The 20,354-nt window shown below is 33.4% G+C and overlaps 2 protein-coding genes across 10 annotated transcripts in view; both read left to right on the plus strand.

Moving 5' to 3' along the window:
- Positions 1 to 11,629, plus strand: part of LOC143348577 (endoplasmic reticulum aminopeptidase 1) — a 44,247-nt gene extending 32,618 nt beyond the window's left edge. For all 6 annotated transcript variants that reach the window (XM_076778987.1, XM_076778976.1, XM_076779016.1 and 3 more), the window contains 4 exons: positions 167 to 572; positions 3,275 to 3,417; positions 3,938 to 4,290; positions 5,269 to 11,629. In XM_076778987.1, coding sequence (XP_076635102.1) covers positions 167 to 572; positions 3,275 to 3,417; positions 3,938 to 4,290; positions 5,269 to 5,424 — 1,058 coding nt within the window. In that variant the 3' untranslated portion in view covers positions 5,425 to 11,629. The remainder of the gene's footprint in view (positions 1 to 166; positions 573 to 3,274; positions 3,418 to 3,937; positions 4,291 to 5,268) is intronic.
- A 3,833-nt stretch (positions 11,630 to 15,462) lies between these two features.
- Positions 15,463 to 20,354, plus strand: part of Cnc (NFE2 like bZIP transcription factor cap-n-collar) — a 166,823-nt gene continuing 161,931 nt past the window's right edge. For 3 of the 4 annotated variants that reach the window (XM_076781800.1, XM_076781815.1, XM_076781807.1), the window contains exon 1: positions 17,966 to 19,328. In XM_076781800.1, the coding sequence (XP_076637915.1) occupies positions 18,870 to 19,328 (459 nt within the window). In that variant the 5' untranslated portion in view covers positions 17,966 to 18,869. Of the gene's footprint in view, positions 15,845 to 17,965; positions 19,329 to 20,354 lie in introns of those variants that run through there. The other variant, XM_076781832.1, reaches the window with a different exon arrangement.

The raw sequence follows: 20,354 nt of genomic DNA on the forward strand, positions 1-20,354 counted from the left end.
TCGTCAACGTTTAGAAATAATTAAGAATTGTACAAACTTCTAATTAAATAATAATTGTTTGTAAATTGGTGGATTGAACATATATTTGTTAGAAGAGCCAATGAATTTATTGGCTGATAATCGATTCTATTAAGCTTTGTGTGGTACAAGTGTTGCATATTTTTAGTAACATTCGAGGTACCTAATGATGTCGAATACATAAAATGTAACGTGAATCAGAGTGGATTTTATCGCGTAACTTATCCGGAGGAAATGTGGTCGTCGATCCTTGCTACTTTATTAAACGATCACACCAAATTCAGTCCAGCGGATCGTGCTAATCTTATCGACGACGCGTTTACGCTTTGCGAGGCGGGCGAGCTAAACGCCACTATACCTCTCGAGTTGTCGCTTTATCTCCTGAATGAAAGGGATTATGTGCCGTGGGCCACGGCTCTTGGATATTTACACTCCTGGAAAGGAAGATTAAGCGAAAGTCCCGGATATAAAAGATACATCACGTTCTTAAAACGATTGTTAACACCGGTTACGAAATACGTCGGTTGGACGGACGAAGGATCTCATTTAAAAAAGTGAGTACCAATAACTGCAAACATACTTAACAGTATTATCTTAAATGTCATTGGTGTAAATTCATTGTACGGACATTTCGTAAAATCGTTACGATCAGGGATTAAAAAAAGTTCTAAAAATATCTGTTGTACAGGTTATTCCGTCGTTCGTAGCATAACAGCGAGGGAGTGATTTTTAATGGCAAAATAAATTGAAAATGAAGAATAAAAATTTTTCTTATAACGCTTTCTTTTCGAGATAATGGTATTTGAAAATTTGTCGTATACACGTTGGATCGAATACGATTTGACTTGGCGCGTCTGTCCATTACTCACTGTTTCTACTTATGGTACTCGAACACTATTACGGACGTGCTTATATATTTTCAAACTCGATTTTCTTAAAAATGAAGAAATTTTATTTTTTCTTTCGACTTATTCTTTCAGGAGGAATCACCCCCTCGCTGGTTGTAATACGAATTATGAAACACCCTGTATATCAGCTTTCATTGAAACAGTTATTAAAAACCGAAATAATGTTATAACTGTTATTGGAAAAATGGTTCTCATGTTATATCGATTTCGGTTATAGTTCTATTGTAGTATTGATTCTATTTGTACTAGTATTCATTTTTATATCTGAGCTACTTTAATTCTACATATAATAGAATTTAGAAGGTTATAATAATATCCATTTCTAAATACACGAAAATTTTACATATTAATTACATGTATTTTGATTTTATATTTTTATTTTAAAAATATCTGTTACATGCAATGACTGTCGTTTACATTTGTACACCGAACGATTCGACCGATTTTCATTTGTAAATCGAGTGGAGTAAATGACTAAAACATGTACAGGGTGTTCGGACACCCCTGGGAAAAATTTTACTCGGAAATTCTAGAGGCCAAAACAAAACGAAAATCAAGAATATCAATTTCTTGACTGAGGCTTCGTTAAATTAACAAAATTAAATTAAAAAATTTCAAATCATTCTAAAAAAATTATTTTTAGTTGCGGGAGTTAATTACAACCATTTTTGGTGAATACACATACCCTCGAATTCCTACCTAGTTTCGAGAAAAAAATTAGGGTAGGCGCTAAAATTTTTCGGCGCAAAAAAAATTGTTCAAATCGTTTTAAAAAAATTATTTTCGGTTACAGAAGTCGATTACAATAATTTTTGGTCATTACACATACCCACGAAATCCTACGCATTTCCGAGAAAAAAATTCCTGATCGAAAATCTAGTGTGAGGCCAGAAATGCACCCTCGAAATTTCATGCGAATCTTTAAACTATCATAACTTCTGAACGGATTGGACGATTTTAATGTTTAAAAAAGCAAACTACGCGTATTTTGGTGGGGAATATGTACAAATCGCAAAAATGTTCGAAAAGTTGGTCCTTGACCCCGCAAAATGAGAAAAACCCCATAAAAATGGTCCAATTTTCAAACAGCCATAACTCCTACAATTGTGAATACATTTCAATGAAACTTTTTTCTAAAGTAGAGCTCATGGGTACCTACAAGAAAGTATTAGACAACTTCTCCGTAGGGCGTCAAACAAAATTACTAAAACTAAAAAAGGAATTTTTAAGAAAAATCGACAGGGGGTAGGTGCCTAAATTTTTCGACGAAATTGAAAAGTTTCAAATCACTCTGGAAAAATTATTTTCGGTTGCAGGGGTCAATGACAATCATTTTTGGTGAATAAACATACTCCCGAAATCCTACGCTTTTTCAAGAAAAAAATTCAGTACGGGCGGAACTTTAAACGTTAATAACTTTTTAACGAAGCCTCCACCAACAAATTGGTATTCTTGATTTTCATCTTATTTTGGCCTCTAGAATCTCCCATTACAATTTTTCCCAGGGGTGGCCGAACACCCTGTATATAGACATAAAATCCAGTTTCTTTGTTTAATATATTACAAAAGTAGCACAAAACTCTCAGTACGGTGCTTATTTTCATCCATATTGAATATATACAGCTTATGTTAATATTTTATAGAGTATCTACGTGCATTTTCAACATATTGTAATCGTTAAGGCATGAATTTAACTAAATTTTCACTTTATGGCGTTATCTTTTACTATTCTTCTTCTACAGCTTTCCTGAGAGATTTTTTCTTTATGTAATTTTATGTAATCTTATTTTTCTCTCTAAATCATCCTACAAGTGCTCCTTTACATTAATATCGAGTGATTGGGACGGAGTTTCAAAAACTTTAGGGCAGTTATACAATAGAAAAAAAACTAAAATATGCGATTACAAACTCTAATTCAATAAACGTAATTCAAATCGTAACCGACATAATACTGAAGTGGAATCAAAATGGAACCGGTATTGGAACTTTATCTATCTATTTGTATGATATTAGAACCGTAATCCAATAACAATTATAACACTATTTCAGTGCTTCGTAACTGTTTTGAGAACCGAAATTGATATTATAACAATTTTCAATCTCCGGTTACGATATTGTTAAGTTCTTGTTACATAGAGTACTTTATTTCAACAAAGGCATTGCTTCGAATTTGTTACGTTTATACTAATGTAAATGAATTTAAAGTTTAAAGTAGTCTTTTCGTTGGATTGCCCACAACATAATATGTGCAAATTCAAGGAAGAACAAATATTTGGTAACAACTCATTGTAGGAGTCTATTAGTTTTATAATAATCGAACGTTTAGTTTATCATCTTCTCTTTTTTAGACTACTGAGAATCGCTGTACTTCAGTCAGCCGTGTCTGTAAAATTGGACGATGTCGTAAAGCCTGCGAAAACTCTCTTCGAAAATTGGATGTTGAGAGGCGAACGAATAGCTCCGAATATTCGAGATGTTATATACATTGCAGGTAAGCACGCTCTCAACGTAATTTTAATTATAAACAAATGTAAATCAGTCAAATTAATACACTGCACAAAATGTTAAGTTCATTCATCATCATTCATCACATATTGTCTTTATTAAAGATTTGCAACATTTACATAGAAAATAAACAATTACCCATTTTAAGAAAAATGCTATTTGTAGATTGGACAAAAGTATAAGCTCAGTTACAAAAGAACCATATATTTGTAAAGTAATATAACGTGAACTACTATTAATAATCAGCAATTTTTCAGACTAGAATATTTTTGTATCATTTTTTTATTATCTGACTTTTTTCGAATTCTGTTAATTTCTTTGTGCTACGTATTTTTAAATATCTATGAAGACGTGCAGTTGTATGGTGTTTTTCACTCCAACATTTTTTTTTTAAATCTAATGATTCGTTGTTTGCGCGAATGTTATAAAAATTCCTTTTACAATTCTATCCTTTATGTACCGTTATGGTAAACGAAACAAAAGTGAACTGTACGTTTCCCGCGCAGGAATCAAATTTGGCGGCGAGGAAGAGTGGAATCATTGTTGGCAGAATTATCAAAACACTCAAGTACCTAGTGAAAAAAGAATAATGTTACAAGCGTTGGGGGAGGCGACAGATTCCTGGTTGCTACAACGTTATCTTCTACATTCGTTAGACCGAGATGTCGTGAGATCGCAAGACGTTGAAACCGTTATAGCCTCTGTTGCTAGTAACACCGAGGGCCAGTTTCTTGCTTGGCGTCATCTGAAAGCGTACTGGCCGCAAATACATGCTCTGTTCGGGAACGGATCGCTCACGATGGGCGGACTTATATCCGTCGTTATTTCTGATTTCTTTACGGAGTACGACTACCACGAAGTAAGTCAAAAATATTTCTTTCGTTTCTTATCATAGAGCAACTACAGCATCGCGTCGTCTGGAAAGTTGTTTCAGAGTTGGCTGAAACGTAATCTGATCAACATCTTGACGCTCAGATATTTTTCAAATTTACAGTCCAAAATGACAAAATTCGTAACGTGTATTATGCATTTCTAGCGGAGTACGAGTATTTTACGTATTTCAAATTATTCTCCGTGATAATTATTAGGTGTGCGTCTTTGTTTTCGCCGAAATCTCTCGGCTTTAACTCGTACGGCACCCAATTTTCTTGCTTCTGAATCATTCCCATGGCTTTGAGGCGTCTTGAAATGGCTTGTTGAGTCACTTGCAATGAACGTGCCAATTCTTCTTGAGTTTAACACGAGTCGTGATCAATATCTCTAATTCTGCATCTTCGAAAACCTCTCTTCCACCGCTATGCCGGTCCTCAACGTCAAAATCACCGTTCATCATGCGTTGAAATCACTCACGGCACGTTCTGTCACTAATAGCGGCCTCGCCATAAGTATCGTCTTTCCACGAGAACAAGGCACAGTGTTTACATCCCCATTCCTGCTGCAGTCCGTTGATTGGCTGTCACCGATCTTCGTCACCGTTCTCGACCAATACCTGTGAGTCAGCGTACAGGAGTGGAGATGTAAACACGTTGTGCCTACTTCTTGTGGAAGAATGGTATTTGAGAGCAGTCGATGAGCCTCAGCCGCAGGTTTCTTCATATCGAAGCAGAAAATTATTGAAGCAGAATTTGGCTCATAAACTGACATTTTCAATCGCGAATAACATTATGATGCAGACACAAATCGACTAATGTTTCTATGGGGGTATGTTGACGGATGTCCAAGCTAATTGAATAACTTAAGCTACTGGAAAACGGCGGAAGCAAAGTTGTACACCTGATACTTCGAATTACAGCAACGTTTTCCGTATAACCGCGTAACATATGATCTTATACCATAGGTGTCGGAGTTCTTTAAGAAAGTAGACGTTGGAAGCGGACAACGAGCATTAGAACAAAGCCTAGAAACAATCAAGTTTAATATACATTGGGTAAAAGAGAACGCTGAAATCGTCGACCGATGGCTTGTAAATTATTTGAGCGTTCACACGAGTTAACCCCTCGCTGGTCGGGAATGGGACAAAAATGGCGCGAAATTATCATTCAGTCATTTTGTGCAAATGTTTATTTTTTTTATGGTTTTTATCGAAGTATGATACCTACGATGTTCACGCGATGTATCCCCTCCCCTCCCTCCTCCCATGAAAAAGTAAGATTTTAGTTTTTATTCACGAGGTAATTGAACCATTTGTTTACTACTTAGATATAATTCGCAGATCGAGAACGACCCATTTTCGCCAAACGCGTCAAAAGATTATTTTCACCGGGCAACAAAACGATAATCCCTTCGACGAACGAAGGTTCGCTGGATCCCTCCTCCCCCCCGAGAAATAGAAACGTATTAATCTCGTATTTAAAAAAAAAAGAAGATGTTCTCCTATACTTGCCAGCTGGAAACAATTTTTTGACGTATCGAAACACAGCCGAATTGTTTGTATGTAACATATTATACACCGATTTATATGCACTTTCGAAAGTATTTATTTATTATGCACGCAGTGCGTGCAAATTGGACTACTATGTATAGAGGAAGAAATTATAGAGGGAAAAGAGACAACGTTGTTCCTAGGATAGTCGGTAACCCAAGGATTTTTTCAAAAAAGGGCCAACGGCGTACGAATGATAACGTTGCTACTTTGTTCTCCCAAATATACTATACTTTATTACAAGGAATGACTGTAGTCATCTCCACGTGATACCCAAGCCCCATTTCTGATCCATCCATTACATTAATTAAACAGAGTGAAACGAGCCTGCTGAAAATTTGACAAAAGATGCTACTTACATATGTTACGATTCAGTAATACGGTCTATAGAAGGAGTTGACATAACGCGAATTGTATACAGCCAACGTTTTCAGCATACACCGGAGTACGGAAAATCTTTCATTTATTTAATGTTCGTTGTTTCATCCACGTACAAATTTTTGTAACGGTGAATATCGATTGTACGGTTAGAGAAAAATTGAACAATTTACAATGTTGCGTGTAAACCGATGATAACCGGTCGTCGAGAATCTAGTACGCGACAAATTAGTTGGCTACTCCTATAGTCCACAGTGTGATTTGCTGTAAATAAAATCAGGGAACGACGTTTAATTATGTTAGAACTAAAAAAGAAAAAAAAATTATTATAGAAAATGCCCGATGCGATTGTGCAGACAGTCGGTTATTATAAGTAGCATATCAACATTAGAGAAATTTGACAGGTTAAATCGACCGTGTCTTTGTCAAACAGAATTCTAGTCTCTTGGAAACCACTAATTAGACAAAGGGATGGTGGCCTCAAATTAAAAGATAAAGAAAAAAAAAAAATGAACACGTCTTGCGAGGATTATATGCCCCTCGAACTAATTGCAAGAGATCGATGTACTGTTTATCATGTATTAATGTGTTGCTGCAGGTCGCTGGAGACACGGGATACGTCTCGCGTGGAGCTGATCATTCTCCATGTGAAGTAGCATAATAGAGAATCGGATATTTTATTATGAAAAAGTGTATAAATTTATGTATATAATCTTGTGATGCTTCGTGTGGTGTGTACATATTAACATAAGAGAGTTGTGTGCCCTGTGTGATTGGATATATTACAAAAGGTATCTAGATGCAGATAAGACACATTATTGCCAAATTTCAAACTGGCCTTTACTAGAAAATATTCGTGTGATTTTGGCAACAAAAATTCGCTGAATCTCAAACGGTAACCGGTGAAATTAAATTCGTGTCAGCTATCGTTTAAGGGGATCTTTTTCAAATTCGGTCGAAAAAATAACCTTTTTGCGTAAATTCTTTTACAAAAGAAACCATTAAACTTTTTTATTCGTCTTTCGAGAATCACAATAATAATAATTGTAAAAGTTATTTAACAATCCAATCTTAAACTTATTTAAGAACTCGTTTTTTTCAGACAACTTGAATATTATATCAAATAACTTTTACGATTTTTATTATGTTCTACCTAACAAAATTTGTGTATATTTTCAAAAGACGAATAAACAAGTGAGCAGAACCCCCATGGAAAACAATTTGATGGTTTCTTTTGTAAAAAAAAATGTACGAAGAAAGGTTTATTCTTTCCACCAATTATGTAGAAGACTCGCTTGATGCTAGAGGAAATATCATTTACCGCACTTTGAAGTTGCTTCCTACGTTCTTGTAATTATCAATTGACAATAAAGTTAAAACAATGTAGGAAGAGATATTAAAAGCAAAGATTCGTTTGTTACATTTCTGATGTACGAAGACTTGATTTTAGCGTTTAAAAATTAAAAGTGTCAAAATTTAGGAATGTATACAGAAAATGATCCTATATAATAACGAAAAAAATGTAAAGTATCGTGGATATTTTGGTGCGGCGGTATTATATGTGTAGCACGAGGTAAATAAGAATGAATACGAATGAAATTTCTATCCCAATCAAAAAAACAAAAACAAAAAAAAAAAGAATGTCGTGACAACATATAGACGGTTTTAGATTTTATTATCTGAAGAAAACTATTTCCTACGCGTCTCTTAGCTTGATTTTTACAGTTTGTACCTAGTAGTCGGCCAAATCTCACGAATATTGAACTTCGGGTATTCCCATCACTCTCATTTAAGAACGAAGCATTATTCGTTACTAAAAGGAGAAACAATTCACCATTTCTAATTAGTTGTTGTCACGGTAGAGCACATAGAAGAACCGATCGATCTCTATCAATGATCTATTGTAAACAAACTGCCGACGATGCTTGCAAGTCAAATGTTCCCCGAGAAAGTAGCATTTTTTTCGAGGTTTATGCCATTTTGTACATGTTTTCGATCACAGTACAATTACTTTAATCCCCGACGAATAAAATTTCTTTGTAAATTCGTCGATTTTTTAACCGGATCAAAAATTATTCCGGCCGAAATTATACACGCATGTTTCCATATAGGAATGGGAAATTCTGTAAATAACGGCTGCATGAATCTTTTATTAGCCCTTTAAGTAGATTTTGATACACTCCAACGGCGAATTAATAAATCGACGCACAACTAGATACCTTACGTGTAAATAGCATATTTTTTCACTAACGGATATTCTCTCTTGTTAAAGATTTAATGAAGAAAATCGCTCCGCGATGTTCGCGGTAGCGCCTGGTTCGACAATTTGAGTACGCAGAGAGATCGCGAACCGATTGGCCTATTTTACAACGTATAATATCCGAACGTACTCGTTTAAGGAATAATATGCAACTCTCTCCTTGCTTTTGTTTCAAGACGATAAATCGCACAGATTGTCATGTTCCTTTATTGATCTGTTTATTATTAAGAAACATCGTCGTGAGAATCGTTTACTACTAGTTGATTGTTTTCTATCTCTCACAATAATTGGTCGACGACGTTTTGTTCCGTTACTATAAAATGGTCTAACAGTATTAGAGAAAGCTCATATTGATGTGTTACAAATAACATCGAATACGAATAATAATAATAATACATATTTCTTTACAAGTCTAAAGTGATTTGAATGTAAATCTAGCCCCACTCGATGCGGAGTAAAACAGATGCAAAAGTTCTACCGAAAGACTGGACATCAGAGTAATCAAGAAGAGTACATGCCTATATGTATTTTATGCAATCACAACCCGATACCGTTACATCTTAAGAGAATGAGGCTGACTTGCATCTCAGACTTATTAATGAATTATTAATATAATTATACAGTAATTCCTTGAAAGACGTTCAAACCTTCTAAACGTTAAACCTGATAATATCACCGTTCCCTCCGATTCTCGGAATCGGTCAGAGCGAGCTACACTTCGTCGATAAGATCTATTATCTAAAATAGTTCGTTTACCTATCGATTGTGTCGAAAAACATTTTTAATTAATTGTATTTGTACCTGAAGAGACTCCTCAGATGGGTGTACTTTCATTTTTTAACATTTTATACTTTCTGAGATATCAAGGTGACCTTCAGTTTTTTCAAGGTCAATGCATATTTTTTTAAAGACAACTTGTCGTTGAAGAATTCTCCATTGGCATAACATTCAGGAACGAACGTATATTTTGATTTTCTGCTTGCAGAAATAATAAAGTAAAAAGAACTTAACGATTACACTCAATATTTTGTTCAATGTTGAGGTTCAGGATCAACTCAAAGTTACCTTACGAGCCGTTTAATTCGTCTTTTTGTCATGTATAATGCAATATAAAAAAAAAGATACATGGATCTTGGAAAAATTTAAAGTTACCTCTATATCTCAAATAATATGAGATGTAACAAAATTAAACTTCAGCTACTGGATGAGTTCCCTCAAATACAACAAAATTTATTTAAAACTTTTGCTGGTACAACCAACAGATAACGAGTTATTTTAGATAATACTTTTTAATGACTCACTTTGTTTACAGGGTGATCGCAACCAGATCGCTTGGAATAACTCGTCTGTTATTTGTTACAGGAAAAAATGTTTTAATTAAAAGTTGCGTGGTATCGAGGGTGACATATAGTACCGTACTCAATTTTTTGATACTACTTTTTCATTGAGATACGAAGATCAGCTTAAATTTTTTAAATAGAACGGATACTTTTTTTGTGAATTCTAATAGACCTTCAAATTCTGTATAAAAGACACACCGTGTAGGGTCTGAAGATAATAATTTCGATAAATAATTTCTATTTTAAGAAATGCTCAGTGTTTGTTTATTAATTGGATATTTAACGAACGATAAACGTTTTCCAATGTTTCTACAGTTATTGGGACACATACTCTAATAATATACTCTCACATATCTTTAATTGTTGCTGGAAAGAAAACTCATACTGAACGTAATGTTTACCAGAAAAATATCTAGCAAAAACTGTGATGATAAACATGATTTATCGCTGTAAACAGTATAAATCTTCAAATTGTGTATCAATCGTTCACTCATTGTCACTGTGTTTTCTAATTCAAGATAATTCGTTTAAAAATATCTCGGTAATTGTTAAACTTAGGTCCTACACAGTATATTCACAAAGAAAAAGTATTCATTCTATATAAAAAAAGTAAACTTTCATATCACAATAAAAAATTTAAGTAACAGAGCATTAATTACGGTACTACGATACCATGTAATTTTAATTTGAAATATTTTTTTCTATAGCAAACAATACACAAGTTATTTCACGCGATCAAGTTACGAGACTCATACTATGCAATCAACGATCGACAGGCAAGGGTGAATCGATATTCGAAATTGTCGAAACTTGGAAAATAGAGTGAAAATAATGAATCAAATTAGTAATAAGTATAAACAGAGTGTCCCAGATTTTAATGATCACATTTCATCGGTATGTGTATATTCTATGGGTCTAATCGAGAGCGTTTATAAGTAAACAAATTTAAAATTTATTTTTCTTCGGAAATAAATGGACGAAAAGTGTGGAAATAAGTGGATCGAAGTAAAATGAGACTCGCAAGCATTCGATACTATGTCGATTATTGTTTAAATATTGTATATTATATAAAAAAATAAGTAATTTTTAATTAAGTTTTAGTCTAGCATTTTTGCCCCTTCCTAGACAAAATTCTAACTATGCCCTTGCTCGGGTCTGAATCGAAAATCAGTTCAATTGATAATAATAAATCCAGGAACTTTTTAACGACGGAAATGTGATGTTTTCCCATAATTTTTCAATCAAGTTTTCCATTTTAATTTCAGTCGTTAGAAAGTTTCTGGGCTTATTATCGCTGCCTGATCCAATTTTTCATTCGGGTACCCGAAATATATTCAATTTAAATACGAGTAAATTTCATATTTGCTCATATTATATATTATATCACAAATTCTAATATAATTATTCGGCCCCTCCCTATATAATATTATATTACACTTATTACTGATTTGATGTATTACTTTCATTTCATTTTTCAACTTTCGTAACTTTTAAATATTGTAAATTGTACTGTTTTTTAAAAGTTTCGAATATTCGATACTTTATCTCATAATGAAAAATTACATTTGTATATTTTTCATTTCATTATTATGAGAGTATTACCAATGTATCGAATGAATTTTTACAGCAAACTTTTTGTTCAAATAACAGAAAGAGTAAAAATAAAAATTTGAAACAAAGGAAAACTCATTCTACGATGAGAATAACTCTTGGCTGTGGGCCGATTAGGTCAAGACTCGATTGTTGTTGCTTTGCCTTGTTTACTGTTCGTGTATCCCATTTAGTGTCCTCGTCGAGCGTACTTGCGAGCTCTGTCCTAGTCGAAGATAAGAGAGGCCAATTCATCGTATATAGACAATGCCGAACCTTGAAAAGTGTTCATCGTCGATCCCGAGCCGCAAACATCTTCCAGGGAAATACTGTATATTGTACACCATTCTTTACTGTACTGTTGTCATAGATATTTTGTTGTATAAAATAAATATGAAATATGTACAAGCATACAAATGAATATATTATATGTTTAAAGTAATTTGAACATTATTCATTCTTATTAATATTTTGTGAACTTCTTCCTCGGCACCTTTGAAATAACGTTGGGCAAAATACAATCTGTTTACATTTGCCACGACGATTTCTACAATGTAATTTCACTGTAATTATATTGTAATTACAATATACAGGATGTTCGACCACCCTTGGGAAAAATTTTAATGGGAGATTCTAGTGGTCAAAATACGACGAAAATTAAGAATACTAATTTGTTGATGGAGGCTCCGTTAAAAAGTTATTAAAAAATTAAATTAAAAAATTTCAAATCACTCTGGAAAAATTATTTTCGATTGCAGGGGTCAATTATAATCATTTTTGGTCAATAGACATACCCCTGAAATCCTACCAATTTTCGAGGAAAAAAGTTTCCAGCCACACAGTATATTTTCGGTTAAGAATTTTTTTCTCGAAAGTACGTAGGATTACGAGGGTATGTCTATTCACAAAAAATACTTGTAATTGACTCCCATAACCGAAAATAATTTTTCCAGAACGATTTGAAATTTTTTGTTTTCAGGGTAACCAGGCAGTTATGGTCAGACATTATATTTTCAGTAATGAATTTTTTTCTCGAAAATGAGTAGAATTTCGGGGATATGTGTATTGACCAAAAATGATTGTAATTGACCCCTGAAACCGAAAATAATTTTTCCAGAACGATTTGAAATATTTAAATTCTGCCGAAAAATTTAGGCACCTACCCCCTGCCGATTTTTCTTAAAAATTCGTTTTTCATTTTTAGTAAATTTGTTTGACGTTGTACGGAAATTTTGTCTAATACTTTTTTGTAGGTACCCATGAGCTCTACTTCAAAAAAAAGTTTCATTGAAATATATTCACTATTGTAGGAAGTGTGGCTGCTTGAAAATTGGACCATTTTTATGGGGTTTTTCTCATTTTGCGGGGTCAAGGACCAACTTTTCGAATATTTTTGCGATTTGTATATATTCTACACTAAAATACGCATAGTTTGCTTTTTTAAACATTAAAATCGTCCAATCCGTTCAGAAGTTATGACGTTTTAAAGATTCGCTTGGAAATTCGGGCAGACGTTTATGGCCAGAAATTATATTTTCAGTAAGGAATTTTTTTCTCGAAACTGAGTAGGATTTCGGGGGTATGTCTGTTGACCAAAAATGCTTGCAATTGGCCCCTGCGACTAAAAATAATTTTTCCAAGACGATTCGAAAGTCTTTTTTTTCGGCGAAAAATTTAGACACCTACCCCCTGTCGATTTTTCTTAAAAATTCATTTTTCATGTTTAGTAATTTTGTTTGACGCCCTACAAAAAAGTTGTCTAATACTTTTTTGTAGGTACCCATGAGCTCTACTTCAGAAAAAAGTTTCATTGAAATATATTCACAATTGTAGGAGTTATGGTTGTTTGAAAATTGGACCATTTTTATGGGGGTTTTCTCATTTTACAAGGTCAAGGACCAACTTTTCGAATATTTTTGCAATTTGTACATATTCTCCACCAAAATATGCGTAGTTTGCTTTTTTAAACATTAAAATCGTCCAATCCGTTCAGAAGTTATGATAGTTTAAAGATTCGCATGAAATTTCGTGGGTGCATTTCTGGCCTCACACTAGATTTTCGATCAGGAATTTTTTTCTCGAAACTGAGTAGGATTACGGGGGTATGTCTATTCACAAAAATACTTATAATTGACCTCTGCAACCAAAAATAATTTTTTTAGAACGATTTGAAAATTTTTAATTTCGTCTAAAAATTTCAGTACCTACTCGAATTTTTTTCTCGAAAGTGGGTAGGATTTCAGGGGTATGTGTATTCGCCAAAAATGATTGTAATTGACCCCCGCAACCGAAAATAATTTTTCCAGAACGATTTGAAATTTTTTAATAACTTATTAATGAAGTTTCAGTCAAGAAATTGATATTCTTGATTTTCGTTTTATTTTGACCTCTAGAATCTCCCATTAAAATTTTTCCCAGGGGTGGCCGAATACCCTGTATAAAGTGGAATTACTTTATAGAAATAATCATGGCAAACGTGATCAAATTATATTCTGTGACTTCAATTTTTTTATGAAATACGAAAATTTAACGAAATTTTTAATATTGCAGTTCATTTCCACCAAAGTATTGAATAACTTCTGTGTGAATCATCTTTTCGTCAAATTAGCGCGAATGTCTGAAAAATTGAGAAGGCCGTTACGATAGACTCCCTATATTTACTATACAGATAAGATATTACTAAAGCCATGATAAAACAGGCGATAGAGACAAAGAGTTCAAATATATCAAGATATAAAAAGATCAAGAAACCTATATCCTTTCCAACGAGACAAGACACTCAAATTACTATATACAGGGTGTACCTCATTTTTCCGTACACAGTTGAGCAGTGTGTTTTACAAATAAAACTAAGACTAAAATGTTATATAACAAAAAATCACATAATAAGAAAGAAATAAAAATAGCAAAATAATTAAATAAAATGCTATGCTACAAATTATTTTTGTTCGATGTAATACCTACTTAAGGAGTGAGAAAATATTCATAGTTATTCATAACGAACGAGACAAATTATTAAACAAATTTAAATCAGAACCTCCTTAAGTAGGTATTACATCGAACAAAAATAATTTGTAGCACAGCATTTTATTTAATTATTTTACTATTTTTATTTCTTTCTTATTATTCGAGGTTGTATAGTTTTTCTCTCTCTTTGCCAGACAGCCTAAGTTGGTTCCTTCTGGCTCCCGGTGGAGTGCGTTGGAGAAATATTATTTGTTTTGTTGCTTTACATCGATTTCTAATATTGTTAAATTATAAGTAAAACAGTATAGAAGGTATAAAATATTATATTTTTTTAATGATTTAAAAAAAACCTTAATGTCCGGTACTAGGGGAACTCCCTCTATATTATTATGAAACCACTGATTTAGTTACAACTCATAACTAAACAATGATTTAAATTACTGATTACATTGATGGCGTAGCTTCAAGTAATGTTCAGTATAATGCCAAAATTGTTCATTATATGGTTGGAATTGAACAAGAATTCAGGTTACAGACGTTCGTATGTCTTTCATTTTGTCTTTTCAGTTGAAAAAAATATTTATCCGTGCGCAGTGTAATACGAAGATCGATTAATCACTAAGGTCTTAAACTTATAAGAGATGAGAGGAATTGTTAAAATGATGGTAATTTTATATATTTGCGTTGTAAAAATATGTACTTTTCTCGTTATTATGTTATAAAATAATAAATATAAAGAATCGCGTGTGAAATATAACTGTGTTTTATGTACTAACATAATAATTTTATAAAAAAAGTAACGTTTAACGAGTAATAGACGATTTTCCAGTGTGACCGACTGTACATACGTGCATATCACTATGCATGTACTTGAAATTCTTATTTTGGTATCAACTTTAGACTCTATTGCGCCGACGTGTCAGATCACTGAAAACGGAAACGGTCGTTGTAACGTAAACACGTAGCGAATCGCTCGCGCCATGTTCAAATAGCGCGGCAGTCGCCGGCGGTGACGTTGCACAAGAAAAATTCTAATTATCTCGTGTTGGAACGACACACGGTTGCTTTCTCTTCGATTCTAATAACCTCGTTATTGGACGAAGACACATTCTCTTACAGGAATATCTGTCAACGAGTATTAATCAAAATGTGGTGTAGACATTGAATCGACAACTTACAGCATAACTCTTTCGAGTGATTCATCGAAGTGAGAGTGATTCTCGAAGTTCAGTGACGTGTTTCACTTCCATACTTGAAAATTACCAGTACTGGAGTCCCCCCAGTCAGTTCTGATCTCTGCTCATTGATTCCTCTTAACGCGCTCGCCCAGTGTATGGTCTGCAATTTAAAAATAAGTTAAGACATCATGCTTCAAATGGAGGATTTGCCGCAAATGACATCGATGTCGCCTGGCAACGATGCGATAGATTTAAAATCAACAAAACTCATGTGCAAGGTAAGTACGATCGTACACGAATAGTAGATGACGCGTACGTGCGTACGCGTGTACATATGTGGTATGGCCTTACGATACGTTCACGTATTTGTTCGATCATTCGGTAACTTGTGTTGGTAACTTAAGCATGGCAGCTGTATACAGCGTGCCAACGTGATCGCGATCGAAGTTCCTTCACTGCAACTTTAGTCGCGCGTCTCGTCAACGTTTTCTGGATATATCGCGTCTGCTTTTTTACGGTAAACACATATACAGAATTTAAAACACTGACACGTTCGAACGGAATTATAACTTGTTTTTGTTATGTTTATACATCTTCGCATCGTTACCTACGGAGAAACGCGAACGCGATCGGATTAAATTTATCGACGGAAAATTTATTGTTCTGTAACATCGTCATAGTTCACCTATGAACTTGATTTACATACGTCGGACATTGTCTAGTTTTATATCGATGCCAGTAAATACGTAGTTTTACATGTTATTCTACTTCCGTAAATACATTTTACACAATATTGTTTAAGTGGATAATGTTCATTTACCATTACAAATAATGCCATAAAGAATAAACGAGTAAATATGTGAATAAAAATGTAACTATTTCTTCACGTATTATTAAAAGCAACCTTGACAACTCGAAGACGTCTAAAAAATAGTTTACGGAGTTGTGTGCACGCATTTATATTCGCGCAAAAACTCCGCTTTGTCAATGGGCTTGCAAAAAACAAAGAACAAAGAATAACAAAAATGTGAATGTAACTTAAAGAAATTGTTACGTAACAAACTTCTTTCGACAAAGAAAACAACTAGTGAAAATATGATACACATCGTTACATAAATGTGTACTTAATATGATTCAGTGCAGTATCGTGATTCTTCGCTTCAACGCAAATCGAAATGCTTATTATATGTAATTAAGGCGTTGCCATACTTGCTATATATTTTCTGTTTTACCTACAATTAATAACTGGCAATTACATTAAAATATATAAGAGTATATTGAATGTTTCATCAATTACATCGCAACCATTACCATGTTAACACGTTGATTACTATGTCTAAAGATGTCCTCGACATTTGATCAAATTATAATGTAAAAAATAAAAGTATTCGATTATTTAATGTAGCTGTTATTTTCCAGCATTTCTATTTAAAGTAACGTTATTTACAATTTTATATTACAATTTTTCCATTGTAAACAATATTTGTAAGTTCAATCACCAGTGATCACCATGGCGAAGTTACTTTATAGTCTTTTTTGCATTAGCGTTGTTTATAAAAAGCTGCAAATATTATACTTTGGGAAACGTTATAATTAATATTAATACGAGAATAGAAATGCATTGTATTATATGTTGAAGACGTGAAAGATATTGTAATGATTATAAAGAAAAACAAAAACGTGAATAGAATTTAAAGAAATAGTTACGTAACGAATTTCTTTCGTTAAAAGGAAGTTTGTGAAAATATGATAATACGCATGGTTATATAAACGTGTATTTAATATGATTCAATGTAGCATCGAGATTTTTTGTTTCAAAACAAATCAAAACACGTATGCATTGCGTATAATTAATGCGTTGCCATACTTGCCTTATACAATTTTCTATTTTACCTACAATTAATAACTGGCAGTTACATTAAAACATATAAACGTATATTAAATGCTTCCATGTACGTTTAAATATTTCTTAACGTTAAACAATATAAGTATCAATTTTATCGCAACTGTCGCCATATTGACACGTTAATTGCTTTGTCTAAAGATGTCCTCGACATTCGAATCATAATGCAAAAAATAGAAATATTCGATAATTCAATAGCGTGACTGTTATTTTGCAGTATTTCTAATTAAAGTAACATTATTTACAACTTGTCATTGTAAATAATATTATTACAGCGTGTTGTAAGTTCAAAGTATCAGTCACTAGTAATCACCAGAGCGGTCGTGTTAATTTATAGTCTTGTTTGCATTAGCATCTTAAATCTTAAATCATATAAACAATATTGATGAATTTGGTCAGACGTTTAAATTTGGTGAACGTAAAGTTAAATAGATTAATTGCCTGTTTAATCAAATAGGGAGAAATATGCGCTTGGCTCGGCCCTGAGAACTACGTTGCTTGAGTGAGTGCTGAGTCACATATCGTGAACAATCTCTCCCAGCAAGGTGTGCTAGTCGTCCTCCGTGAAATGCATTCTACTGCATTAGTATAACGTTATCGTCGCCGAAACTATAACACCATGGAAGCAAGATGATTTAGCAGAAGAAGCTTTTGGCGCATGTCGCGGGCCTCGAATTGCTACCAGTAATAAATTTGAAGCAGTTCGGAACCCGGTATCGCCCTTGTGAAACTGTCAGTTTCTAACAGTAGACTGGAGGTTTTGCTTTGTATGGTATCTGGTGTACTGTGACAGTGTAAAAGAAGTGTTGCCGCTAATCCGAAGGAATACCATTTTGTATTGTCAAATGAAATCCGAGGCATGCGTAGGATGTACGCGACGTACACCGAATGTTTGACGTGGCTAGTGTGTGTTTTGAGGTTATTTCTGTATTCGTGTAACTGACCTATACTTGTTTAAAGAGAACTCCAAATCTTTATTTTCATTCCGATGGTCTGTCGAATAAGCTGCTCGAACGAGAACTCTTTCGACGATCGTATCTCTTAACGTTTTTCGAAACGCTTTCGATCACGTTAAACAAAAGAAACGTCGGTTTAAACAGTGAAGTTCAATTTTAATAACAATTAAAGGCTTGTTTCGCATTGTTCGTCATTTAAAAAAATTATACGCGTAATCGTGTATGCAATTCGGACGTTAAAATATAAACAGTTGTGTATAAACATTTGACATTTAATCTAAAAGTGATAACCAAAGTTCAACATGAGCTACTACACATTCATGACAACTTATTTAGTCTTTGTGTTCAATATAACTGTCAGGCCACTGTGACAATAAGTTACACCCTGAGGTTGAAATAAGTTTAACAATAACAGGTGATTGGATTTAAACAAAAGAAACCACGATGTTGTGTCTAAAGAAATTATACCGCGAGGAACTCTTGCAGTTTGCGCTGTTGCTTTCTTTGTTACGGGTGGATCCAGAGTCTTACCTTGGTTTGGATATTCAAACCATAGGTGTAGGATCTTTGGATTTAAACAATGGATCCGGATGGCACAACGATGCTCGCACGATCATTCATCGTCCTATGTTTGTGCACCCAAAAAATCTGGACACGGTACTACTAAACTATGAGAGAGATTTATTCGAAGACTTAAATTCCTTAGGAAGATACAACAGAATGAATTCTGGATTAAACAATATCCATGCATATTTGTTAAATATCGAAGAATCAACGAGAGATACTGCTGTAGCAGGGCCTAGTATTTCAAGACACCCAGCTAGAAATATGACATCGCCTGATCCGCTAAATGCTTCCCAAAGTCCTGATGAACCAGCTAATACTGCGGAACTTACCCAAGAGGTATTTTCTCTTATGCTTGTTAAATAAATTAAGTTCTAGGCTTGAACTAAATTATGCATTTACTTTGAGATATTATTTAGAATATATACAATTAATAGCAGCAGTATAATGTAGCGCATATGCATATGTGTTCTCTAATTATAATAGTAGTGAATCCTAAATTAATTTTTTTTCATAGTATTGCATTATTTACATTAAAGCTGCAACATAAACTTTATGAAATACATAGAAATTTGTATTTCTACTTGAACCGTGTTTGCAGAACAAAAATTAGATTTCTTCTTCGCTATTATAAATTTCTATATTTTATTTAGATGTTTATATTTTTCGTAATAATATTTTTCTATATGACGCGTGTAGATAACTATGGGAAAATTATTTAAAAACAAATATAATATATAATATCTGCACAAATTCTTTGAAAAAATTATTCGTGTTATTATTTTATTCTTTACGAAGTAACTGTTTTCGTAAGTCGAAAATAACTGACGTGGCGCGAACACCTTCGAAAGAAAAATCTTTTTAAAAAAATAGACGGGTCGAAAGGCAGAAAAGAATTTTGGTTGAACGTCATTGTGTAATGTATGTAAATGACATTATTATCAAGTTTACGTTATAGCATATATCCATGGATCCTTGTAATGACCTACAGTGAGTACAAAATTTCCGTTATTTTTAGTCCAGTGAACTAAATTCTTCGGTACACTCATTCCTTAAAAAAAGTGCCGATTTTTTTTCGACATACTACATTTAGCAATTTTTCTTTGTCGCAGAATAGAGTATTGAAAATATTTATAGCAAATCGTGAAAGAAATTGTAACACTTATTCAAATTTAATTGAAATATACACATATTTAAATTACCTTATTTAGAACGTACATACATAATGTGCAATAGATTAATGTGGAAGAATTTATTTGACATTGACATGTGTATTAAACGTATAGCATTTAATTGTTTCTCAAATGCATGGGAGTATTGTATCTAAGTCATTCAGTCGAAGTAATTCTTATGCTTTTTAATCAT

The sequence above is a fragment of the Colletes latitarsis genome, chromosome 2 (assembly GCF_051014445.1).
Source record: "Colletes latitarsis isolate SP2378_abdomen chromosome 2, iyColLati1, whole genome shotgun sequence".
Lineage (NCBI taxonomy): Eukaryota > Metazoa > Arthropoda > Insecta > Hymenoptera > Colletidae > Colletes > Colletes latitarsis.